This window comes from Hemicordylus capensis, chromosome 4, assembly GCF_027244095.1.
Source record: "Hemicordylus capensis ecotype Gifberg chromosome 4, rHemCap1.1.pri, whole genome shotgun sequence".
NCBI classification, from domain to species: domain Eukaryota; kingdom Metazoa; phylum Chordata; class Lepidosauria; order Squamata; family Cordylidae; genus Hemicordylus; species Hemicordylus capensis.
In genome coordinates this window covers 74,124,253-74,151,273 of record NC_069660.1, presented here as the reverse complement: position 1 = coordinate 74,151,273, position 27,021 = coordinate 74,124,253, and the positions used below count along the sequence as shown (strand labels likewise).

Sequence of the window (27,021 nt, the reverse complement as noted above, 5' to 3'; positions counted from 1 at the left end):
TTACACTCTTGGGGTATCACCAATGATCACCTGTTTCCCCCCACTCCCTTCACCATATGCCATAGGACCCCCTCTCGTACCTCAAGGTGTTCACTGGAATCCACTGGCTGGGTTACTTTGCTCTTCTTCGCAGGCACTTCGGCAGCAGACCAGAGTCCTGTTAGGCAGGCATTCTGTCATTGGGCTTGCAGGAAGTCCAGCTCTATTACCCATTTGGGGTCCGGGTCAGTTTCTGCCTGTGCCAATGAACGGGGTGCCTTTCCCTCCTCAGGGTCATCCTAACCCTTCCGTAGGGTTCTATCTCTGCAAAGGGCCTGGTGGCCTTGTTCACCATGGCCCAGAAGCCAGGCAGTTCCAGCCTAGAAGAAGGTCATAAGGTAGGTCTTCCATCATCAAGATCTCCAGGTGGCATAGGCCCACCGGCAGGGTCAACTGGAAAGACTGAACCAATAAGGGGTGGCCATGGGCATGCTGATGGATACAAGAAACTGACACCTTTTGGCCACAGTGTGTGCCCTGGGCTGCTGACTTGGCCTGTGCCATGGACACCGTGCTCCCAATGTCAAGTAAGGCCTGGACCATCCCCTCCAGGACATGTACCATGATCATCAGGGTGTCCTGCCTAGTAGCCCAGCAGCCATTCCAATCACACTCCATAAAGGGGCATTCCCTCTTGAAGTACCCCATCTGCCAACATGTAAAACAAGGCCCCCTTCTGCAAGTCACAGCTGGCATCTGATCTGGGCTTCTCTGGGGTCCTTGGGACCCGCTTTCCCTTTTTCCTTTTTGTCGAGGTCTGGGTATACCCTAAACCCCCTGGTGCCCAGCCTGACCTGTGGGCCACATCCTGATGACCTAGCCCTTCGTGTCTTGGAGGCTTTGGTGCCTCTCCGGGTTCAGCAGGCCTCCCTCTGCGGGTGCTTCTGCCCCTCTGACCTCGGTTTCTCTTTGTAGACAAAGACAATTTGTCTCCACTTCCTCAGCCACCATATAATTTTCCAGGAGTTTAGTGGGCGCCTTGAGGAACGTGGGGTGGCTCCGGATGATCCATGCTCTGGTGTCAGGCGGGATCCCTTGCGTAAGCTCTAGGGCCACTTTTTCTGCCAGACAGGTCTCCCCTGCTGACCCTGGCTGTAGCCATTTTAATGCTGGTTCTCACAATTCTGCCACGAAGGACCAGGGTCAGGTCTCCTTCAGGACATAAGAACAGAGAAACGGCCCTGTTGGATAAGGCACAAGGCCCATCTAGTCCAGCATCCTATTTCACACAGTGGCCCACCAGCAGCCTTTGGGGAGCCGACAGGCAAGAGATATGTGCATGCCCTCTCTCCTGTTGTTGCACAGCTGCAACAGTTACAGCTGGTATTTAGCAGCATCTTGCCTCTGAGGCTGGAGGTGGCCCACAGTCTCCAGACTGGTAGCCATTCATAGACCTGTCCTCATGAATTTGTTTAAGCCTCTTTTAAAGCCATCCAAGCTGGTGGCCATTACCACATCCCATGGCAAGGAATTCCATAGATAATCATGTGCTGTGTGAAAAAGTACTTCCTCTTGTCAGTCCTAAATTTCCTGACCTGATTAGAATCTTGTTGGTCCTAAATTTCCCAACCAATGAAGCTGATGGAGTGACCCCTGGTTCTAGAGTTGTGAGAGAGGGAGAAAAAATTATCTATGTCCACCCTCTCCACTCTATGCATAATTTTATACACCTCGATCATGTCTCCCCTTAGTCACCTCTTTTCCAAGGTAAAGAGCCCCAGATGCTGTAGCCTTGCCTCATAAGGAAGGTGCTGCAGGCCCCTGATCATCTTGGTTGCCCTCTTCTGCATCCTTTCCAGTTCTACAATATCCTTCTTAAGAGACAGTGATCAAATCTGTACGCAGTACTCTAGATGTGGCCACACTGTAGGTTCGTGTAAGGGCATTATAATATTATCATTTTTATTTTCAATCCCCTTCCTAATGATTCTTAGCATAGAATTATCCTTTTTCATAGCTGCTGCGCACTGACACTTTCAGTGAGTTGTCCACCACGGCCCCAAGATCTCTCTCCTGGTCAGTCACCGACAGCGCATCCTATCAGCATCTATGTGAAGTTGGGGTTTTTTGCCCAAATGTGCTTCATTTTACACTTGCTTACATTGAACCGCATTTGCCATTTTGTCACTCACTCCCTCAGTTTCGAGAGATCTTTTTGTAGCTCCTCACAATCTGTTTTGGATTTTACTACCCTAAATAGTTTTGTGTCATCTGCAAATGTGGCCACTTTGCTGCTCACTCCTACTTCTAAATCATTTATGAACAAGTTAAAGAGCACTGGTCCCAGTACTGATCCCTGAGAGACACCAACTTCCTACCTACCTCCGTTGTGAAAACTGTACATTTATTCCTACTCTGTTTCCTGTCCTTCAACCAGTTACCGACCCACACATGAACCTGTCCCCATATTCCATGACTACTAAGTTTACTCAAGAACCTTAGGTGGGGAACTTTGTCAAAAGTTCTTTGGAAGTCCAAGTATACTATGTCAACCAGATAACCTTTATCCATATGCCTGTTGATACTCTCAAAGAACTCCAAAAGCTTAGTGAGGCAAGACTTGCTTGTTCTCCTTCAGCAAGGCCTTTTCTTCTATATGCTTAACAATTTTGTCCTTAAGTATGCTTTGCATCAACTTACCAGGCACCGAAGTTAAGCTGACCAGCCTGTAATTTCCCGGATCCTCCCTGTATCCCTTTTTGAAAATTGGAGTCATGTTGGCTACTTTCCAGTCCTCTGGTACAGAGCCTGATTGTAGTGACAAGTTACATATTTTTTGCTAGGAGATCAGCAATTTCACATTTGAGTTCCTTCAGAATTCTTGGGTGGATGCCATCTGGCCCTGGCAATTTGTTAATTTTTAGTTTTTCAAGATAGTTTAGAACATCTTTCCTTGTCACCTCAAATTGACCCAGTTCTTCAGCCATTAAACCTGAAAAACTCAATTCTGGAGAGGGTATATGGTCAGTATCCTCCTCCGTGAAGACAGACGCAAATAACTCATTCAGCTTCTCTGCAATCTCCTTATCCTCCATAATAATCCTTTTCACACCCTCATCATCTAAGGGGCCAACTGCCTCCCTGGCAGGTTTTCTACTTCTGATATCTTTAAAGACGTTTTTGTTATTCCCCTTGACACTTCTAACTATATGCTCCTCAAACTCTCTTTTTGCATCCCTTATTGTCTCCTTGCAGTTGTTTTGCCAGAGTTTATGTCCCTTCCTGTTCTCTTCATTTGGGCAGGACTTCCATTTTCTGAAGGAAGTCTTCTTCCCTTTTATAGCTTCTTGACTTTACTTGTTAGCCATGCTGGCATTCTCCTGAATTTGGTGGTATCTTTTTTCCTCCTTGGTATACATTCCAACTGTACTTCTAGTATTGTGCTTTTAAATAGGTTCCATGCTTTGGAATTTGAGGGCCCTAAACGTTTGGCGAAAGTTTTCCTCCGTTACATTGCAACAGTTGAGGATGACAGCTTTTACTTTCTCATAGTTGCCTACCTCCTCCATTGGTATGGTCCAGACTGCATCCTGGGCAGGCTGTGTCAAATATTGCCCCAGTATGATGGCCCACTGAGCCCGTGGCCAATTGGCTGTCATGGTGGTCCACTCAAAGGTCATTAGGAACGCCTCAGTGTCATTCTTGGAGCTTAATTTGGTCAGACAATACACGGACAACACCCCTCCCAAGGTTTTCCTCTGTCCACCTACCAACGGGAGGGGTTGATGGGCTGCAATCCCTTCCCTGAGCCCCCTTACCATCTCGGTTGGGCAGCCAGCTGCTGCTGCATGAGGTTGCATATCATTTGCTTTTGGCGGTCCGCAAGCCATTGCCCAAATTGGGTTATGTCCATGGGCTGGCTGGGTCTGACATTCTCACACTGCCAGTTACTCCACCCCCGCTCCAGCCACAAAGTACCTGGTTTGATGGTCCGTCTGTTGGCAAGCCTGGATGAGCCACTACTTGTCATGGCTTGGGGGGCGATACTGGTCACTCAGTGCCTCCTGAGCTTGCCACGAGGCCTCAGAGTTTGGAGGGGAGGGGGTTTGACTTAACCCGCTTCCTCCTCCAGGCTTTGTTGGGGGTCATAGTGGCAACCTCTCTCTGGAGGACTCTGCCCCTACCCCCTGTGCTGCCCTCATCACTGGCAACCCTTGGCTTAAATAGTTGCTGGCATCCTGAACAACCGCCTCCCCCTCCACATAGGCCTACATCCTCCTTTATTAACCCCCTTTGATCCCTTTACAGGCAGCTGCTGCTAATCCCCGTGTTCCCTCCTCCCTTGCCCACCCCTCACTACAAGGCACCCCCCTGGCATCACTGGGAGACACTTCGTCAATGCCCCTCTCAAGCGACCGCCTGATGAGAGTCTCCCGCCTGATGAGAGCAGGCGTTTCTGTCAACCGCCTGCTGGTCCATGCCCTGCAGCCACCACACTTCACTGAGCCCTTCTTCTGCAGCGGCACTGCTCCAGTGGAGACAGTAAAGCTGGCGGGGCCAGCCCCAGGATTGCCCACCAGACAACATCCAATTTATACACTTTTCCAATGCTTAGAGGCAAAACTTGCACATCTCTTCTGGGGGCAGAACTGAGAAGCCCATGTGTTGCGCATATTCCCCCTTCAGACATTAACAGCTAATGTAAACTGGATGCATCAGTTAAATCTACAACTGGCTTTTGCTATTTCTTATAATGTCTACTCTAAAACTACCTTCATTTGTAATTTGGGAGTTCATCATCTTGAGGAGCACTTGGTGTCTGTTTCTGAGACATCACATATTTTCTTTCTTCATGTATATTTAAACCCAAGATACTGTCTTGCCACAAAGGGGTGATTGTTGATTCAGGATATGATGATAAATCCAGATGAAATGGAAATCCAGTTGGGGGTGGGCACCGATGCATAAGAGACCAGTCGGTTTACATCAAGAGAGTCCTGACCCAGAAGAAAAATCCATGACCCTTTTACAACACAGCTTTTCCTTGAAGCATTTTTCTGGGCAATATTAAGGTTACTATAGAGCATGACGAATGAGATAGAGATGGAAAAAACCCCAGCTAAGATATCCCATTAAAAGAACGTGAGGCAGTTAGAAACTGCAACAGTCTCAGGCCTTTCTGTCCTTCAGATGTATCATTTTGTGCCTGTATCAATTCTCCTTGTTTTCTCCTCTGCTGCCAGTGATAAAGCCAAATTTTCAGAGGGATTCTAAAACACTACCTATCCTCTGCAAGCTGTTTGCTGTCTCAGCAGCTGTTTATTGATTAGTGGACTCCTTCAGGCACTTCTGTGCCAGAAGCAGTCTCCTTTGTCTGGCTGCTGTATAAGATTAGCTCCTTGTGCAAAAATGCAATAAAATCACACACACACACACAAACACACCTCTTTTTGCATGTGTTGCAAAAAAAGAGGTTTGTTTTTTCTTTTGTATGTGTTGCAAAAATTGGGGGGGCAGGGGGAGAAAAGGCATGGAAGTATTGCTTGGCAATGGTTGAAAAACCATTCTCAAAGAGTGCTCATCAGTGACTCCTCATCAAACTGGAAGTAGGTTTCGACTGGAGCACTTCAGGGCTCTGTCCTGGGCTTGGTACTCCAACATTTTTATCAATGACTATAACTTAGATGGAGCAGAGGGATGGAAAGAATCCTCATCAGATTGACAGATGACACAAAACTGGGAGGTAGATAACACAGAAAACAGGAATAGCATTCAAAATGACCTTGATAGGATGGAAAACTGGGCTGAAACTAACGAATTGTAATTCAGCAGAAACAAATGTAAAGTTCTGGACTTAGGCAAAAAACATATACAAGATGGGAATCTCAAGATTGCAGTCAGTCACAAGTTGAACACAAGTCAACACTGTGATGCAGTTTCAAAAAAGGTCAGTGCAATTTTAGGCTACATTAACAGAATCTGAATTTCTGAGTTCCACTTTATTCTGTGCTAGTAAAACCTCATCGGGAGTGCTGTCTCTGTGTCTGGGTGCCACACTTTCAGAAGGATGTAGACTGATTGGAACAGGTTCAGAGGAGAGCAATGAAGATAGCCATGGTCAGGGTCTGGAAGACAAACTCTGTGAGGAACGGTTAAAGGAATTGGGTGTGTTAGTCCGAAGAAAAGAAGACTGAGGACATGCTAGCATTCTTCAAAATATGAAAGGTTGTCATGTAGAAGAGGGTAGTAGAGACCTGTTCTGTGCTTACCCAGAGAGCAGGGCTAAATCTAATGTGCTTAAATTACAGAAGGGTAGATTTCTGTTAAACACTAGGAGAAAGTTCTTGATGGTAAGTGCAGTTCATTAATGGGAACCAATTATCTAGTGAGAGGTTGGGCTGTCTCTTGTTGGAGGTCTTCAAGCAAATGCTGGAAAGCCACCTGTTAAGGATACTCTAGCTCTGGATTTCCTCCAGCAAGCTTGGAGTGGAACAAGATGGCCTGCAAGGTCCCCCCTCCAACTCTATGATTCTAGAGCTTAAAAGAAGCCGTGCCTGTAGTCAGAGCCATCCTGATCCTACTTCAATCTTTCTTGATTTAACTATAGATATGAAAATTGTCTCGTGCGGAGAAAACCAACCCATGCTATAGATTAATTTATGCAACGAACGAAAGTACTGAATCATAGTCTATGTATACATGAATTTCTTTCTCACACATTCTGTGAGTCAAATTTGCTAGGCAATGGAGTGCTGAAACTCAGTAAGAATGACAGTGCTGTGATGATTTCCACAACTGCTGCAGAAAAGCCAGCCAGCAATTTAAGCTTCCTTATTGCTATGCCATTTTTTACTACGCCATGTACTGTCCTAGAGAAAAACGATGGCTGTGAGGATGCATCTTTCTGAGAGCATTTCATATCCCTCCTGTGCGAGCTTGTTGTATCCTGATAGGTACAGAGTATTCCTCTGCATTTGCAAGTCAACTCTGATGACTGCATTTCCCAAGGGAGAGAGAAGGAAAGTCAACCTTTGGAACTCTAGATTGTCATTCGTTATGTGCTTAGTTTGCAGAAATGGTGGTGGTGCTGTATCTCAAGCCTCCATAGCAGCCAACTACCTCCCGCAAGCCTTAGCAGCCTTGAGCCGAAAATGCAGATGATCAGATGACTCACTATGTTTAGCATTAGCATGCATCCTGACTGGGGCCTGATTCATATATTACAAGTGTGGATGCCATTAAGAACAACTAGTGATGGTGAACAATTTGTGTAAAGCAATGCCCACATACTCTGGGTGAATTTTTAACCATGTCTGTGCAAAAAGAGAGGACTTTAACTTGCATAGTTAAAATAATTCCAAACCATATAGACGCAGTTTCAGGCTAATGGCTTATTTCAAAGAGCAGCACCTAGGTGGCTTCAGTCCTTGGTGACAAGCACAGCAGTTCCAGATGAAACAGGCCTAAATGAGTATTCAGATGTTACTCGTGCCGATTCAATGTCCCAATGCCCCTCAGACCACACAGGGGCTGTGCCAGTACCAGTCCTAATTCCCTAAACTAGACTGGAGGAGTAGAAGGCTCTGCAAGGGTGGCAAAGTCCGAATCACTATACAAAGCTCTGCATAACTTTGTACCTCCCTTTTTTGCTTCTCCTTCTTGCCCTTCTCTTTCAACACTACATTGTCCAGCCAGCCATGCATGCAACTGCCATCTATCCCTGCTAACTGAACAAAAAGGCATCTTTTATTTTAAAGTGGTGATTTTCTTATATTTAGCAGGGATAGTGTACCACCATAAACTCCTCCTGTATCCTACCAAAGAAAACCACAGGACTCTGTGGGTGCCAGGAGTTGACATCAACTTGACAGCACACTTTACCTTACCTCAGCAGGGATATTTAGTCCTTATCCAACCACAGCACAGCACCCCACCAGGCATCATTGCTGGTGTCTATCTTGTTTTTTCTTTTTAGATTGTGAGCCCTTTTGGGACAGGGAACCATCTATATTTCATTTTTACGTGTAAACTGCTTTGAGAACTTTTGTTGAAAAGTGCTATATGAGTACCATATTTGTAGCAGTTATATCTGTAGCAGTATCTGAAAGCAAGCTTCTTTCCAGGTGCAGAGAGAAATAGTCCCAAATAACACTCAACTTGGGTTCCAAGGCCCAAGTCTAGGTCCTGAAACAGATTTAGGGGCCCAGTACTTGCAAGCCAGGGCTGCAATTAAGGATATGAGTCCTTGGTACAATATTAGACCAATTTCATGCTGTGCTGCTGCTGTAACTGTCCAGAGGATGCTCAGGTCAGTAGTTACACCCTACAGCACAGGGAAGAGGCAGAAACAGCTAGGATTGCCCGCTCTCCAGGAATGGCCTGGAGTCTCCAGAATTGGCCACCATTTCCAGGTCCTATTGTATTTCCAGTTACGTCTCTGTGTGTGTCTTTCTTCCCTGTTGCTCTCCTCTTATTCTTCCTTCAGCTCATACTCCACCTACTCCCATAATTATTATAGAATTATCTTGCTCAACACATGCAGCTTGTCATCACAGCTGCTCCAGTAGGCCTTACTGTCTTGTCCTGGTTGTCTGCAAGACAAGGCCAAGTCTATAGGACTTTGGAACATGACAGGAAAGGAGGAAGAGACAAGGACAAGGATGGTGATATGCAGCAATAACGAAAAAGGTTCTGAGGACAGCAGGTGGCAGGTCCATAGAGACATCCTCTCTGCTGCCTCCACCAATCCACTGCTTGAGGTGCCCACATCATCTCATCTCATTAGCTGGGCACCCCAGAATTGTGAAAGAGGAAGAGTTTGGGTGAAAAATTAGAAGCTTTATTTTGTGTTTTTGTTTGTAGGGGTGCGTGTAGGCACATGCAGTATAAATAAATAAATATGCATAGCAGAGCATGATAGGCTCATGTATGCACATTGCTATTTCTGTGATTGTATTGAAAAACCATTTTGAGGTCTTCAGCTTTAGCAGCAATGGTAATAATTTCATCCCTTAGCACTCACATAACATCTGGATTCTGCTTGGTGTTAATAACACTGGAAGAAAGCATGCATATCTGTCACAGGGCACACATGATCCCAGTACTGCACTCAGTAATGTGTGAGCAAGTCCATTGTGCTGCCCTGGTATTATTGATGGAGATACATAATGGTCCAGGCCAGGCTTTGCTGGATATGCACTAGTATTTATTTGTTTTTTCTCTGTGTAAACTGCCCTGAGCCATGTTTGGAAGGGTGGTATAGAAATCAAATAAGGAAATAAATAAATAAAAATAAAATAGTATGCTTATTCTCTATGTGGCTGCTGCATATTTGTGTATGCAGGAGAGCCAGCATGATGCAATGGTTAGAGTGCTGGACTAGGACTTGGGAGACCCGAGTTCAAATCCCCATTCAGCCATGAGACTTGCTGGGTGACTCTGGGCCAGTCACTTCTCTCTCAGCCTAACCTACTTCACAGGGTTGTTGTGAGAAGAAACTTAAGTATATAGTACACTGTTCTGGGCTCCTTGGAGGAAGAGTGGGATAGAAAATGTAATAAATAAATAAATAAATATGTATGTATGTATATATTCTGTCTAGCTCTTTCAGCGACCATTCCTTGTGGGTGTTGCTGAGTGCGCATCCCAGTTGGGCATGTTGTTTTATTTGTTTATTATTTCTATTCCAGCTATGTGATTTGTAACTACAGCTGCATGTGTATATTCTGCTACATTGTTGTGTATGCATGTGCTGCAGTATGGGTTACTGTGTTTGTGTGTGCACATCATTTCCAAGTGAGTTGCCAAGTGAGTTGTTGCATGTGTGTGCATGTGCACAGCCGTGTCTCTATGTTGACATGCGAGGGACACAGTCAGGCGTTTATTTATAAGACAGGCTTGGATTGGTAGGCTCCTGAGTTATATCACTAAATCCCTTTGAGGCACTGTTAGTTCCACTGCAGTGAGCTTTCGAAGTCAGCCTTCGAAACAAGCTCAAAATCTCCGGTAACCATTTCAGCACAGAATCCAAAAAGCTGGATCTATGTGTCAGCTAGATCCGCCAAACAGAGGGTCCTTTCCCCACAAACAAGCGTGTGTGTGTGTGTGTGTGTGTGTGCGCGTACACACATCTCCTGTTCCAGCGGTTGAGTAACAGAAGTGCTGTAAGTAATTAGGTGATATTCCATGCTACTTCAGAGCAAGCACTTTCTATGACCTCTGCTTGGCTAGGAGGAACTGTGGTTGCTGAAGCATTGCCTCAGTAAGTGGATTCCAGGTCACCCCCAAGCTGTATTGCATAGTACCTTAGGAGCCTTCCAAGACTGCAGCCAGCAGCCAGTGCCACAGGCCGATTGCCAGTACTCTGGAATCTGCATGGGCTGGCATTTCCTTTCCAAGTGCAGTTTTCATCAAGTGCAGTCATTTTTGTTCACCATGCAGGATCTCTGCCCCCACCATTTTGTCCTTGTGAGAAGCTTTGCTTGCTTTTAGAAATAAATCTTCAGAATTTTGTGTCAGTTCTGCAGATGGAACAGTTGAGGTTTTGGATATGGGGCTGATACACCTCACACAGAGAATGTATGCTGGCATACAGATACAGAGCAAGGACAGAGGCACTAGGAGAGAACAGCCTAACAGAACTTTCCAACTAACTGGTGCAGCAGGGAAGCAGTAATTTTTTATGCCTTCTCCTTCCCCAGGAAGCCCTCTGTGCTACCCGAAAATATGTCTCCAAGTGCTGTGCAATCCTCAGGGACACATTTTTGGGTTGCTCAGGGGAGCTTCCTGTGAAAAGGGAGGGCACCAAAAATTGCTACTTCCCTACTGTACCAGAGCAGTTACTTGGAAAGTTCTGTTAGGCTGCTCTCTCTTTGCACCAGTGCCTCCTTGCTCTAGATGTAAGCCAGTAATGGAACACATGGGCCTCCCTGGTCATCTATATGATTTCCTGAAACTGATTTTAACTTGAGCAAAGTGAGTTATGATCTGGAACTTGTTACAGCGTTCATTAGACCAGTTAGTTCTATGACCAAAATCCACCTGAACAGTCAACTCAGGATGTCTTTATTCCAGCATTCACTTCAATATCTGCAAAAATCTGCACATAAGTAGGGTGAGTATATGCAACAGAAGTCAGGGCTCTGTCCCTTTTCATAATTGGGCAGAAAAATTGTTCTTGGCAGTTAGTGCTGCAAGAGCAAGAAAACTGCATCTGCTGAATTTTTTTCTTCTGCACAGATTTTAAAATGATGGGAGCCTTGCCCTCTTTTTGCATGCACCTAATCAACACATGAATACTGTGGGTTGAGTGCACTGACTGAAACCTCCTCTGCATTCCCTTGTCCCCTTTTCTAGGCCTGCCTCTCATTCCAAGGGCAATTATCTTTTCCTTTGGATGATGCTGAAGGGTTAAGCAGCTTGGCCTTCTCACGTGATTCTCTGGGAATCCCATTTTTCTGAAGATCAGTAGAGATTAAGTTGAAATAGCTAGAAAGAGAATATCCCTTTGCTTGTCCCCCACCCCTCCCCCTTCACAGTAGGAGCAGACCAGGCTCTCCTCCTTTAGGATGACAAGACATGCGGCAATGACATAAATAAATTGCAGTATGATTCTGATGCCCAGCATAGCTTCATGCAGTAAAGGAGTTTTGTCTCAAGCCTGGGCTAGTTGTGGTTCTTTCCAGACTGACAGCAGGCACATCATTCCAGATGTTGCATAATGAATCCCTAGAACTGAGCAGGGCTTACAGATTGATGGTTTAATGGTGGTTATAGAACAGCCAGGAATAGAAGTATAGAAGGAATAGAAGTGGTACTAGAATGTGGGGGGGGGAGGGTTAAATCTGTCTGAGCTGTGATGTGCATTATCCCCAGCCCCCGCCCCGAGGACTGGAGACGATGCTTTCCAATTCCAAACACTTTTTGATGGAATTTAATTTGTCTCTGGATTTGCTGCAGATGGAGAAGACAGACTTGTACAGAGGGAAAGACAAGAGGGAAAAGCAGACACAGAGCTCAGACAAGCAGAAGGGAGAGCAACATGCTTTGGTTTCCTAAGGGGGCAATAGGAATGTGGTTCACTCCTATTCCTAGCCCCCTTCATTCCCCCTCCTTCCTTCCCACCACAAGAGGCTTCCTAGAGCTGGCACCCTCCCTCATGGTTTTGCATTTTTGACTTCATATTGATGGGCTGCTGCCCACATGAACCTACATGACAATGGCAACAGGCAGCAACAGGCAAGACTGACCTGGATGTGACTGGTTTACATGACTGCTGCCTCAAAGGGCTTGTTTATAGAATTCCTTACCTAGACTGAGATGTCAGCCTTCATTTGTAGTGTCAAGGGGTAGTGACAAAATAATCCAGGGTTCTTTCCATACCTTGCTTGCCATCTCAGAATAACTACGCAACCTATATTCTAAGGAAGGAAAGGTACAGGACCAGCCATTGCCTTGTACAAAGGGAAAATGAGCTTAATCCTTACCTACATACATTGCATTGAACAGAATCTCCAGAGGCTTGGCCAATGAGTTTCCCAACTAGTAGTACTCCAATAAATTGTAGCTGGAGATGATGGGAATTGTAGTTCATCAACATCTGGTGTACCACCACCAGTTGAGAACTTAGTTATAAATTATAGCTCATAACTTAGGAGTTATAAGAGCATATTCATATATATATATATATATATATATATATATATATATATATATATATATATATATATATATGCTCTTGAGTTACAGGAGCATATTCTCCAATGTGCTCTCTGAGGCCTCTTTTGTCTTCAGCCTAACCTTTTGCACTGCTCTCAACACTGTGTCTTATGGACCTGATTTTGTTACCTTGTGGTTTGACGACTACTTCTGAGGATTCCAGGACTGAAGGACGGGGGACTTTGTGGGAATGTATATCTCTAATAAGGAACTAGTTTTCTTGCCAAAAACACAACCACCAGACTTGCAGCCTTAATCAAAGATAACGTCTAGAATAAGGTGCCAATTGCACCATCTGTTCTCAGTTAATATCTAGAACATATGTGAGGTACTGCTGGTGCAAACATCAGGCAAGGCAGTGTGATACAGGCTCTCACCACCACCACCACTTGGCAACCAGGGACAGAGAGAGAATTTGACTAGCCCTGTGTGCATCAATCAACCTAAATGTGATCAAAAGTGTGCTACATTTTGCTCATGTATAATACTTTCCCCTCGGCTTTTAAAAGGAACTCTAATTCTGCATCAGTTAGCTGCAGAGTAATCCAAACAAACTCTTTTATTTTCACTTTGAGCTTCAGGTATCACTTTAGCATATGACATGCTGGAATTTATCTTCTCTTCAGAATCTGTTGATAAGACAAGGAGCTTTGCTGAAGTGCTTGTTTCCGGAAGATATAATCAGGACTTGGATAGCTGCTCTGTTGTGTCCTAATATAAATGTCTGTGTGGGAACGGCAAAACTGGACAGCTTTCTATAAATTACAAATTATAAATTATAAAACAAAGATTTTAGGAAACCTGTGGGCCCTAGTGTGACAAATGAATGAAAATGGGGGCTGTCTTGGAAAAGTCAATATTGTTTCAATCTCTGGTGCTCTTCAGCGTGCTATAGAGAGGCAGCTTGTCCCACTCTCTTAAAATGGAGCATGCTTCCCCACCTGGAGTTCAGTGCTCTTTTCCTGCCCTGTGGTAATGGACAGTGTGTACACATGGTTTGGGTAGAATTTAGCAGCTAATCCAGAGCAAATAGCTTATCTCCTGACTACAAAGTCCCATTGTCCATTTGGGCATGATAATAGAGATGCCGATTACTATGAGGGCTTCAGTCCAAGATAAGGCGATCAACCTGGAGGCCATTAATAAAAGTGTTGGGTTGTGAGCTCAGGACTTGAATAGACAAAAGTCTGGAGATAAGCAGTAGCACGGTGGCAGAGGATGAGCTTTGTTGCTCCACTGCTTGCCCAAGGCTTGATGACCTATTGCCTTATCTTTTCTTGTTCGTTTCTTGCAGTGCATGAGGTCTGGTGCCACTTGTAGAGTGGCTGAACATTTTGCAATAGACAACAAGGGCCACAAACCATGTCAGGCTCCTATGATGAGTCTGCGGCATCAGCTGAAGAAATAACTGACAGCTTCTGGGAGGTAAGAGCCCCGTCTTTCTTCTGCACACTGCATTACATGTACACAGCTTGGGAAGCCTCAACTTCCTCTTTAACTGGACCAGAGACTAACAGATCCAGCAAGAGTCTCCCTGTTAGGTTCAGGTGAATGAGATTTCTGGCTGGTGGTGCGAGTTGAGCCATTCTCCAGGTTCTAAAGAAGAGAAGCCATGTGCCCCACACCAAAAGCTTTCGGTAGCAATGCCCTTGATTTTGCAGAATAGAAAGGAAGGAGAGAAGAATCTTCTAGCAGCAAATGGTCTCAGTATTTCCAGGTTTACCCTTCTGAAGCATTTCCCTCAAAAAGGTACTCTCTGACAAATAGTCACCTTTCAGCACTTGATGCCTAAAACAAAGGATTCCAGAGCTCATCTGCTCCTGGAAGAAATGGTGGCACCATTGAGGCAAAGTGAGGCAATAGCCTCAGGCGGTGCCTGCTCCCTAGGGCAGCAAGTGTGAGAATCCCATCACTGGCTTTCTTGCTCTCCCTCCACTGCCCCTCCACTTTGTGGCCTGACCACACACCTTGATAACATCAAGGGAAGGACCAGCCCCCAAACCTTTGCCTCCATGACCCTTCCCTGTCTTATGGCTGCCACGAAATGAAAACAGCCTCTGTTTAAATGTACGAGTCCTGTAGAAGCCGTGGCAGCTGTGAGGAGCTTTGAGCACAGAGCAGCCACAGCTTCACTAGCTGGCCTGCTCCCCAGTCTCTGTCTTTCCCTTCGCCAGCCTGCGCCTTCCACCAAGAGTCTTGAGTGCGGCACTTTGCTGCCAAAATGGAGCAAGGCGCACCATTTTCACTCTCTAATGATTCCATTTGACTTCAGTGACATGTTCAAGTAACCAAATCTCATTGGTTGATTAGCACCAAGCAGCCTTATCCAAGAATGGGGATGGGGTGGAAATGGCACTGAAACATCCACAGATTGGGGCAGCAATGGTTGTGAATAGGCACAAAAAAGACAAATGTTCCTAGAGACAGGAGAGTTTCAGGGAGCACTCACACACACCCCTTTTATGCTGGAAATTGAAACTGAAAAATGTTTACTGGAACTCTATTTGAAATGCTTGAAGGCACTCCCTTTGTGATGTCTCTGATGTCCCAGAAATATTTTCTGGAAACAGGTTCTGGGGGTTTAGTGAGCCAATTGCAACAAAACCAGTGATCTTGTAGCTTTGTATCGTGTCCCATGTTACCCTTGCTCTGTGTGAATCTTATTCCTCTATGTTGCTATCATTCCTTCTTATTAGATGAAAATCAGGACAAGATCAGATACTGATGCTCAGACTCAGTAGCAAAGGGTACCAAAATGGCCACACACAGACACACAGAACACCATCTCCATCCACTGTTCCCCATTTTAAATTGAAACTCCCTGTCCCCCACTCTCCCCATGCACACCCTTCAAATGCAGTTATTCCTTTCCCTCCTCTGGTTGCTCTAAGCCAGGCCAACCTCAGGTCTCTGTGCCTGGGACTACATCTAGCCACAGTCCCCAGGCAGCTGTCCATGTGTCTGGCAGGTGGGGAACTACAAACGGACAGTGAAACGGATTGATGATGGGTATCGGCTGTGCAATGACCTGATGAACTGTGTCCATGAGCGAGCCAAGATCGAGAAGGCCTATTCCCAGCAGCTGATAGATTGGTCCAAGCGGTGGAGACAGCTAATAGAGAAAGGTATTTCTCACTCCTTGTTATACAAACCTATGGGATGGAGAAGAACAGAGTTTGAGAGGGAGACAGAGAAGGGAAGGGAACTGCAGTTTGAAAGATCGTATCAGTCTTCTCCTTAGATTCAAGTGGTGTGGTGCAAAGGGGGAATGCCTCCCCTTCATGTTCAGATTAATTCTTTTCATTTGAGTTATAATAAAAGGAATATCAGGAGCTCTGTGAACTTGCTGCTGCCTTTTACGGGATGCTTTTAACCCTCCGTGGAGACAGAGTACAGCCCTTCCCAGACGTTTTGTTTACTTTAAAAAAAATGTGTTATTCCAAATAATCATTTGTCCCCACCTCAAGCAATTTACAGTAAACACAAATATAAATCAAAGCACTAAACAATAAAACCAAGCATATTAAACCATTCATAAAAGTGAACCAGAGCAGTAGTAAAACCTTATGAGCGTCATAACCCCAAGGTGAATTTCCATACCGCACTTTTCTCATACAGTGCAATCGAATGTCTGTTGACTAAGAAGCAAGTTGCACTGAGTTCAATGAGACTAAGGCTTTACTCCTCCCAAGTCATTTATTTATTCATTCATTTAAAAAAAAAATACCCCATCTTTTACTGTTGAAACAACTCCATCTTTTACTGGCTTACAACAACATTTTTAAAAATAAAAAAAATTAGAAACAATAAAAGTAAAAAATTGCAATCATGAAAACACTACAGAAGCATCCATCCAAAGCAAAGCAACAGCAACAAAAAGCAGCAAAACAGCAGCATGCCAATTAAGAGCATCACAGCAGTCCCATCACCCAACAGCAAAAGAACAAACAAATACAATGTCTGCTGCTCTCAGAAACAAAGCAGAAAAGCCATGTTTTAATAGTATCTGAAGAAACAGTGTGAGATCCTTATAGACCTGCAGTGGGAGGATATCCCACAAAATTGGCACTTCCACCAAAAAAGCACTGCACCTGGTGAATGCCCTCTGTGCTTCTGATGGCAATGACACCCTTAGCATGGCCTCAGATGACATCTGGAACATACAAGAAGGCACATACAGGAGAAAGCAGTCCTTTGGGACCTGGTGCCCAGGTCCCAAACCATTACATTTGCTATTAAATGTGCATACAATTACGGCCTGTGTTATACTTGTCTCAGTGCAGATCCAGTCCTTGCAGCAAGACATCCTCTCTCCACAAAATGGGCCACTGGACATATATTTCATGATTTCCCATGTGTTTCCCCCCTTGTTTTTTGGAAGTAAATAACCGTAAGGGGCTGCTTTGAAGATTATAAAGTGATGCTGGGGAAGGAGATGATTAACCCTTTTCCCTAGCACCATTTCCCCCAAACAAACAAACTGTACAAGGGAAAACATACAGGTACCATATGCTGTGGAGCTGCTAGCAGTTTGGGGTGATTTAGATCAGGGAAATGATATGCAGGAGAGAAACATTAAACATGCATCCCTCAATAGGTTTATTTAAACCCCTGCTAACTTGGCAAAGAGGCACCTTTTAATGTGGTGATTCTCTTTATTTAGCAGGGGGAGAGTAACTGGCCATATCCACCCCCAGCACTTCCAGTGACTCTCACTGGTGTCTATCTTATGTTTCTTTTTAGATTGTGAGCACTTTGGGGACAGGAATCCATTTTGTTTATCTTATTTATTTGTTATTTCTCTGTGTGAACAGCCCTGAGCCATTTTTGGAAGGGCAGTATAGAAATCGAATGAATGAATGAATGAATGAATGAATGAATGAATGTACTACTTCCTCAATCAGGGCTGCTGATTTTAAAAACCCACAGGGGATCCTGATCACAGATCTTCTGCATCATGTCTAGTTTGGACCTTATATTCATGTTTATTCATTTAAAAATAAGGAGGGGAGATGTGTACTAGTTCTGGAGAGGGAAAATGCACAGTTTTCACAAAATTTCTTTAAAATGTGGAATATGTCTAGGAGGGCAGGTTGCCTTGCAAGTAAGATGGTTGCATTTCATGAACAAATAATAACTTCTGCAAGGTTATTACTCAAGAAATAATAGTCTGGAAAGGCCCTAAAAGAAAGGGCCAGTTCACACAATCAACAATCTGTGGTTCACTTGGGTTGGGAGTGTGGCCCAAAGCCTGATGACATCCTGTACTCCTTCCTCCCCTCTCCCCTTACTGTTCAGCCCAGGTGTGGAACCAAGACATTTACTTCCTGGTTTATTTAAACCCACAGCTCTGTGGCACATACAAAGCCAGGAATTGTGGTTTCATTCTGGTTCACAAACTAGGATGTGAAACCAGAGTTTAATCTCAGTTTCACATTCTAGTTTGCGAGTCAAACCACAGTTCATGGTTTTTCATGTGCCACGGAGCTGTGGTTTAAACAAACCAGGATGTCTGCGGTGCATAAGCATAGAAGGGTAAGAAGATCAGGGCGCACATGTTTTCAGCAGGCTTTAGGCCACGTTCTCAATCCAAACAAACCAGTTGTTGATCCTGTGAACAGACCCCTAGAGGGTCTGGATAGTCTCCAAAACTCTGTGTAAGCTCAGCTTCCCAACTCTTTGCCACAGTTGTCCTACCAGTAGAATGCAGAAAGTCTTGCTGTCTTGTGGGAGCATTCTGATAGTGTATAGTCTGTAAGGGAAAAGCAGACAATAAACATCTCAGTCTTGTTGGTGCTCTTGATGCCTAGGCCCACAGTATGGCAGTCTTGAGAAAGCATGGATGGCCATAATGACTGAGGCAGACAAAGTGAGCGAGCTGCACCAGGAAGTGAAGAATAGCTTGTTGAATGAAGACTTCGAGAAGGTGAAGAACTGGCAGAAAGATGCCTTCCACAAACAGATCATAGGAGGCTTCAAGGAGGCTAAAGAAGCAGAAGACGGTTTTCGGAAAGCACAGAAACCCTGGGCCAAGAAGATGAAGGAGGTAGGAATGGCTGGAGGAGGAGATGAGAAGGGTTGATAGTCTCTTAACTTCAGTCATTTTAAAGAACCTCAACAGATTGTGTGGGCAGTGGTTGAAAAAGGCATTCCCACTGTACCAACAGAATCATAGCACGGAATATGGGCATATCAAATATTTTTAAGAGAACCAAATATTATCTTCAGGATAATTTGGGGAATACCAGGTGTGATGTGGAAAAGAGAATGTTTTGCATTGTGTCCACAGTATCCGTAAGGCTTTATATTCATGATTTGAGGTCATACATAGATAGGTCTCATTGTATTTAAGACAACCCATACACAAATCCCTGTGAAGCAATATGCATTCACTAGCTTTTTAGAAATCTGCATGGCTGTGCTCTTGCTGTTAACCATATAATTTCACTATACAGTGGCCTCTCCAAATTCATACATACATACATACATAGGCTTCATTTAAGAATTCTCTGCCTGAGGCAGCATGCAGATTTTTTACTGCAATCCTAGCAGAGAGGTTTCATTCATGGTAGGGATATGGATTTTTGCACTGAGCCTCTGCAGTAATTTACCTTTCCTTTTGTCTCAATTTGCATCAGTTGGAAGCAGCCAAAAAAGCATATCACCTGGCATGCAAAGAGGAGAAGCTGGCTATGACCCGGGAAGCCAACAGCAAAGCTGAGCAGTCCATCACCCCAGACCAGCAGAAGAAACTGCAAGACAAGGTGGAAAAATGCAAGCAGGATGTGCAAAAGGTATGAATCTGCCTAAATAATGGCATTTATCTGGTTTATTCTAATACTAATACATGCAAAATCTCACCTGTCCTTTCATGCATTCAAACTAAGCAGGTTTCCACACCAACATCGTTTGTTTGTTTTGTCTTATGCACAGAAAATTGTGCGTACCATGCACAGAAATATTAATCTTTGTATGCCTGAGTTGTATACTTCACAAGTTCACATAGGCACAGAAATAAAGGCATGCACACATGTTCTCTTACACATGCATTCTATGTGTATGCACAGCCTTGCGCAAATACAAATGTTCTTTCTTAAATGCTTATCCATCCTTCCTCTTCACCATGCATGTACTTATCCTCATCTTTGCTCCTACTTTCCTACTATTACTGCGTGCAGCAATATTTTCATATGTATAGTACTACTCATCCACACATATAAGCCCTACTCATCCTTACATATGCACCATTGTGTGCTCAGATTTCCTTACCCACACACAGAAACCCATCAGGTTGAATTGTGTATATTTATTTTCTAGGTCATATTATATGGTTGTGACTGGCAGAACAGTATGGCATCGCCCTTGCTTGTTTTTCACCCCTATGACAAACTGCCCCTTTGGCTGTTGATATGGCATAATTCTCACTACCACTGGAAAAAAAATAATTGGAGAATTCCATGCTCCGTTTTCCAGACTATTGACCTTCTTGACCCTGAGGAAAGCTTTCCATGTGCTTACCTTATCTCTCGTGCTTTTACTATTTCATCAGTAGACAATTACAGGTGAAACTCGGAAAATTAGAATATTGTGCAAAAGTCCATTAATTTCAGTAATGCAAATTAAAAGGTGAAACTGATCTATGAGACAGACGCATTACATGCAAAGCGAGATAAGTCAAGCCTTAATTTGTTATAATTGTGATGATCATGGCGTACAGCTCATGAAAACCCCAAATCCACAATCTCAGAAAATTAGAATATTACATGGAACCAAGAAGACAAGGATTGAAGAATAGAACAATATCGGACCTCTGAAAAGTACACAGTGTACTGTGCTTGATTGGCCAGCAAACTCGCCTGACCTGACCCCATAGAGAATCTATGGGGCATTGCCAAGAGAAGGATGAGAGACATGAGACCAAACAATGCAGAATTGCTGAAGGCCGCTAATGAAGCATCCTGGTCTTCCATAATACCTCATCAGTGCCACAGGCTGATAGCATCCATGCCACGCCGCATTGAGGCAGTAATTGCTGCAAAAGGGGCCCAAACCAAGTACTGAATACATATGCATGCTTATACTTTTCAGAGGTCCGATATTGTTCTGTTCTTCAATCCTTGTCTTCTTGGTTCCATGTAATATTCTAATTTTCTGAGATTGTGGATTTGGGGTTTTCATGAGCTGTATGCCATGATCATCACAATTATAACAAATTAAGGCTTGACTTATCTCGCTTTGCATGTAATGCGTCTGTCTCATAGATCAGTTTCACCTTTTAATTTGCATTACTGAAATTAATGGACTTTTGCACGATATTCTAATTTTCCGAGTTTCACCTGTATAATTGCATTACAAAATACATTATCCTGTCCTCCCAACCATGCTTTGAAGAGTCACACATAAGCTGTTTGTGCATGCACTCCTTCTTCCCCTTACATGCCTGGCTTAATATAAGACTTCTCAGTTTTTCAAACCATAGTTTGCCTTGACGTCCAAATAAGCAAACTGTGGTTTGAGCGAATCTTCCCAATCTGCCTTGTAAATCATGATTTGATCCTGGTTTGGAAGGATCATTCATGCCAGTTTGTTGTGATTTGTCAAATGACAAAGTCTTCTGTGAGTGTGTCGGGGAGAAAGGCTGGGGAAGGAGAGGGAGAGAGCTTGCCTGCATATGGATCATTCCTGATCCCTCAAATCAAGATTTGAGGGATAGGAGAACATGATATCTGAATGCAGGCATTGAGTATCTGGCCGAGAAAATCTGTCTATTTAAGTCTTACTGGGGATTTTTTCTCAGTAAAGAGATTGTAATCTTAGCCCTTTGTTGCACCTGCAGACCCAGGAGAAGTATGAGAAAGTGGTGGAAGATCTGAGCAAGTGCACGCCACAGTACATGGAGGGCATGGAGCAGGTCTTTGAGCAATGCCAGCAATTTGAAGAGAAGAGGCTCAGCTTCCTGAAGGAGGTGCTGTTGGATATCAAACGGCATCTGAATCTGGCAGAGAACAGCAGGTATTGCCTTCCACTGAAACATTGAAGCAGCAGGGTAGAAGCCTTATCAATGATCTGTGTGACAGGGATGCTTTTTTAGTGAGCTCTGTGAGCCACTTCCCAGCCTTGTCACCCCCGTTTCCATTCAAATGTCCTAGAGTGCTCCTGAATGGGAGCTCCTCTTGCATCAAGTTCAGCACTTTAGTGTCACGTGTTCAACTATGGAGGAAAAATTGTGCCCAGAGAACATACTGGTCTAGTTCACACAATCATCAAAATTAGGGTAGAAATTGGACTGTCCACATTTACATGGTTGTGTGAACTCACAAAAATCCATCCAGCCCAGGTTGCTCAAAGCAGGGTAACCGAGCTTTGCTACTCTGGTCTTAACCAAGGGAGGAGGAAAGGAGAGCCCTCCTACCTTGATTCGCTGGTTGTTTGAACCCACTCGCCACTTCTACTCAGTCACTGGGATGCAGCAGGCCTTCCCTTGCATAGAAACAATAGAGAGCTATATCAAGAGGAGCTGCCATCCACGAACATGCCACTCTGCCAAGCACACCCTATGATACTGAAGCTGGAGGAGCTTCAGAGGGCTGGGTTCACCTCCTGCTCTTTCATGGCCAATTAGAGGGAAGTTGCTGATGTCATGAAGCATTCCAATCTGCTGGCAGTGCAAAGCATGCTGGGAAGGCATGGAAGGTCTCAAATCCCAAATTCAACAGTGGATGCCACATCTGATTTAATTTTGTACTTCCTGGGTTTGCTGACCTGAACAGAGGTTCTGGTCTTGTGCTGCTAATGGGTAGGGGCTCTCCAACCCTTCCACACTCCCAATAGTCATGTGAACAGGCCTATGGTACAGAACCTCACACTGACATTGAACCTTAGGTCATGCTACCAGGGCAGCCTGCACTAACCTACCTTTCCTCCCTGTCTTTCAGACAGGCAAGTGAAGGACCAACATAGGTTTATTATTTATTTTATTTATCTAAAATGTTTTTATCCAGTACAAAACTGTTTGATAACACAACAATCAAAACAATAAAACTAATGAGACAATAAAACTAAAAGGTTCAGCTCAGGGCACATGCAGATATCTGTTGCACTCATATAACACTTCTGAGCTCAAAAAACCAAAGTGGCCCATGAAGACATCCCCTGAGTTTGGAGTTGATGATATTCCCAAAATTACCAGGATTCTACAGTTCATAGCTGAAGGGTATGAGCTGTGGAATCCTTTGGCTAACCAGCTGCATCCACACCTGTAGAAGAATAAGGTGGCAAAGTCTTTAGGTGATAGATGTGGCATGTACCACAATAGATTGTGGGGGTACCACAGCCTAATGTAACCATGGGGGACATTTTGAATGGTGAAATTCAAAATTCTATGAAAGAATTTTGAAAGAACTTATGAAAGAACTTACTGCAATCTGAAACCTAGCACATCTGTGAGAGATGTTCTAGCCCAGTCCTCTCTTTGCTGTGCTCATTTTCTACTTATAGGGATTTCTTTTCATAGGGGAGTATATTGTGATCCCCTTTTTGTAGCCTGAAGTGGTCTAAACAATTCAACCATCTGATTCTACTGCATATATAGATCCAGCCATTAAGGGAAGCTGAAGAGTGTAATGTTTGCACTCCCAGAGTGGCAGAAATGTTTAGGTCAATGTATTTTACAAAGCAGCAGGGGGCAGCATTCCCATTCATCCATAGGAGTCAATTCTTTCGCAGTCATAAAACAGCTAATGCCATATCTGGACACACACACCCTCCCTCCCAACAGTGTGTGTCCTGAGTGGGAAGATGTTCAAAGCACTCTGCTGAATTTTATTAGCAGTGTTAGTATTTATTAAGGCTCTGTGTTACTTCAGTGGCCAATTCACTTCAAGAGATATTTGGACTGATTCAGCCACTAGTCTTCATTGCAGATCCAGTCAGGCAGATTGGTCCAAAATTGAAGCAACCATGGCCAAAGTGGACTGAAGCACTATGGAAGCACTTAGGCTAGGGGTGTGCATGAAACGTGGTTCGAGCACCTTTTGGGAGCAGGGAACAGGAACTTTCAGAAAGAGGAGAGCGAGTCCTTACCTGCATTCCACCACCCCATGCAGCCCATGCAGCTGCCTGCTGAGGTGACGCACATCCTAAGTACCCCCGTGTGGCACTGCATGCACATGGAGCCTGTGCTTGCGCGGATGCCATGTGGGGGTATGTGGGATGCACACCATCCCAGTAGGAAGATGCATGGGGTGGCAGAGAGCAGGCAAGGATGTGCTCTCCTCTTTCTTAAAGTTCCTGCTCCCAAAAGGTGCTCGAACTGTGGTTCAAAGACATTGGCATTTTCTTCTTCTTTCCCTGCAGTCCTGGGGAAAGGTGCAGAGTTTCTTGGGAATTGCAGTCTTTTCTGGGGCTACAACAGTGATTGTGGCTCTGGAAAAAACTACAATATCCAATAAATGCTGTGCCTTTCCCAGGACTGCAGAGGAAGAAGTTTTTAAAAAATGCCAGAAATCATTCTAAAACTGAAACCACAGAAGCAGCTATTCACTCACCACCAGGAGTGAAGATGAAATAGTCTGCCCAGTCTTCTTCCTTGATCCTGCTATGCAGTACAGGATCCAGAAGAAATGGCAAGGAGGGGAGAGGGGGTGAAACTCTGGCTCAAACTGAAGCAACAACTCAGATCAGGCCAAAGTGAAGTGGAAAATCCCCTTGAGGCACCAAGTAAAATCGGGGTGGGGTCCTCCAAAGTGCCAAGGTGACCACCATATCTTTCTTTGCATGCTCTGGTAGTTATTTCTTAACCACCCAAACTATGCTTGGCATCTGACAAACTTGTGGAATGATGCAATCACACTAGTGACACAGAGGAAGTCCCTACAGAATTTGAACTATATGGCAGGGGGACCATGTTGGATTTAGTTATTCTTCCATCCACAGAAGCCGTATGCACTTTTGCACCTTAATAAGAAGCAATTGGTGTAGGGCAGGGCTGCTCAATTTCTGACATTCTGCAGATGTTGGCCTACAACTCCCATTATCCCTTGCTATTGGCCACTGTGGTTTGGGATTATGGGAGTTGTAGTCCAAAAACAGCTGGTTGGGGGACGACAACTAAGTTTAGCTGGCCTGGTGTAGGGGGACACCACCACCAAGCCAGACATAAAAACCACTACAAAGAGAAAGTAAATCCAGATTATACAGTCCTGAAATGGGTTTCAAAGCACTACAGGTCATGAGTGTATCAGAAGTGCTATGGATTTTTATATCCAAAGAAACATAGTGCTTGGATAACTCCAAAACAGACCATGGGGATAAGTCACCAGACAACAGAGGCACCATGAATCAAAATGACCCTGTCCTTCCAATATTCTCTAAGAATGTGAAGAGCATTTTCTCACAGCTTGATTAAATCATCCCTCTAAATCCCACTGAAGTATTCCATGAAAACAGGAATTATCCATTCCTTGATATCAGTTTTGCTGAGAAGGAGAATAAAAGAGCTACAGGCAAATGCTCTCTTGAGACCCACTCTATTCTCTATTTCAGAGCCTTCAAGTAACTTATCTAACCACTGGCTGATGTACCATGATGTATTATGTATGCATTGCAACATAACATTCATGCAGTTGTGCAAGTGCATTCTTGCACAGGCACAAAAATTGTGCAAATGGTTTTGTGCTGCAGTAAGGTCATGGGAAATAATGGCCGTACTGTTGTGCAGCTCTGCAATTTTTGCAGTTGCACAAGAGGGCACATGCACCAGTGCATGAATGCTATGTTGTGACACACACAACATTGTGCAGTATGTCAGCCAGTACTGCTGAAAGAAATGGCCTCTCCTTGGGGATATGTCCTTATAATGTTGACAGACAGCACCAGACCTTTGGTCAGGATGCCCAGATACTGTCACAACATATTACAAAAGGGATAACAGCAAAGATAAATGGCATCCTTCTTGTGTTTAAACTGGTGAGTGGCAATGCTAGCCCATTATGCATGTGCTGCTGGCGCCCTCTTGTGCTTTCTTAGAATAGTTTTTACTCAAGTTGTTTTCTTGATTTATAGATTAATTCAGCTCCCACGGCCAGTGGTTTCCAGCTTTATTCCTGTCCCATTTTGACAGGAGTGTTTTTGTTTCTGTTTATCTGTAACACGCAGCTATTCTAAAGTTTACCGTGAGTTGGAGCAGACCATCCGTATGGCCGATGCACAGGACGACCTCCGGTGGTTCCGCAACACTAGTGGCCCAGGGATGCCTATGAACTGGCCTCAGGTAGAGGTAAGAAGTGGTTCCATTATGCTGCCTCCAGGGAGGTTGCCCTATCAGGCTGTAGCCTGTAGATTGGAATGGAAATGTAGCACAAGTGAGGCTTGCGAGGAGGAGGTAAGTGCAGAGCTCGTTCTAGGAGATCAGAGGCATATTTCTTTGTCTGCAGGAGTGGAACCCAGATGCAACACAAACCATAACAAGAAGAGAGAAACCTAAGAAGAATGATGGAGGCAACACATCCAATGCCAGTGGGGGTGGGGAGTCAGCCGCACAAGCTGGGGACCGTGGCAGGTGAGCATGCCAAGCACTCTCCAGTCTGTGGCTTGTAAGTTGCAATGTTCCCACTGGAACCAATAGCAGGCTATGGGCATAATGTCTACTGGCAGCACAAGCCACTGTGGGCAGTCATCTTCCAGGGTTGCATCTGCCATAACAGCATCAGAAGTTGCATAACAGCAACAGAAGTTGCATAACAGCAACAGAAGTTGCATCTGCCATAACAGCAGTTCTCATGAGATGCCATGTTGCATTCCTAGTGTGAGCAGCTATGAGCGTGGCCAAGCATACACTGCAGAGTGGTCAGATGATGAGGGCGGCAACACCTACAGTTCCAGTGAAGCCAATGGCGGTGCCAGCGCCTTTGAGGAGGACACAGCTGGGAAAGGCTTGCGCGTACGAGCTCTCTATGATTATGATGGGCAGGAGCAGGATGAACTGAGCTTCAAAGCAGGTATGGTATGACATATGCCAAGCAGTAATGACTAAGAAAGTAAAGGGCCATCTGTTCCCATGCAGAGCACAGATCAGGCATCTTCTAGCACTGTGCCTGGCTCCATAAAAGATTTTGTCCTACAATGGATGCATTGCTGTGAAACTTCCAGCTTGCATATGACCTATCAACTACCAGTTCCCAAAATACTTAGAACTATAGTAGATTTCAGGAATGGTGAAGAGGGTTTTCCTTTCTTTTCCTTAACATCTATGCTTAGTAAGCTCTGCTCCCTCATATTTGTGGACTCTAGTCTTCTCATTATAGTGGTAATTCCGATTATAAAAAA

General features: G+C 44.5%; 1 protein-coding gene across 2 annotated transcripts in view; it reads left to right on the top strand.

The window, feature by feature from the left end:
* Window positions 1-27,021, top strand: part of PACSIN1 (protein kinase C and casein kinase substrate in neurons 1) — a 72,808-nt gene that overhangs the window by 39,385 nt on the left and 6,402 nt on the right. For both annotated transcript variants that reach the window (XR_008306098.1, XM_053245262.1), the window contains exons 2-9: window positions 13,991-14,121; window positions 15,665-15,821; window positions 18,507-18,742; window positions 19,335-19,490; window positions 21,533-21,708; window positions 25,852-25,972; window positions 26,130-26,254; window positions 26,500-26,693. Coding sequence is in view for 1 of the 2 variants with exons in the window: in XM_053245262.1 (XP_053101237.1) it covers window positions 14,059-14,121; window positions 15,665-15,821; window positions 18,507-18,742; window positions 19,335-19,490; window positions 21,533-21,708; window positions 25,852-25,972; window positions 26,130-26,254; window positions 26,500-26,693 (1,228 nt within the window). In the remaining variant the exon portion in view is untranslated. The remainder of the gene's footprint in view (window positions 1-13,990; window positions 14,122-15,664; window positions 15,822-18,506; window positions 18,743-19,334; window positions 19,491-21,532; window positions 21,709-25,851; window positions 25,973-26,129; window positions 26,255-26,499; window positions 26,694-27,021) is intronic.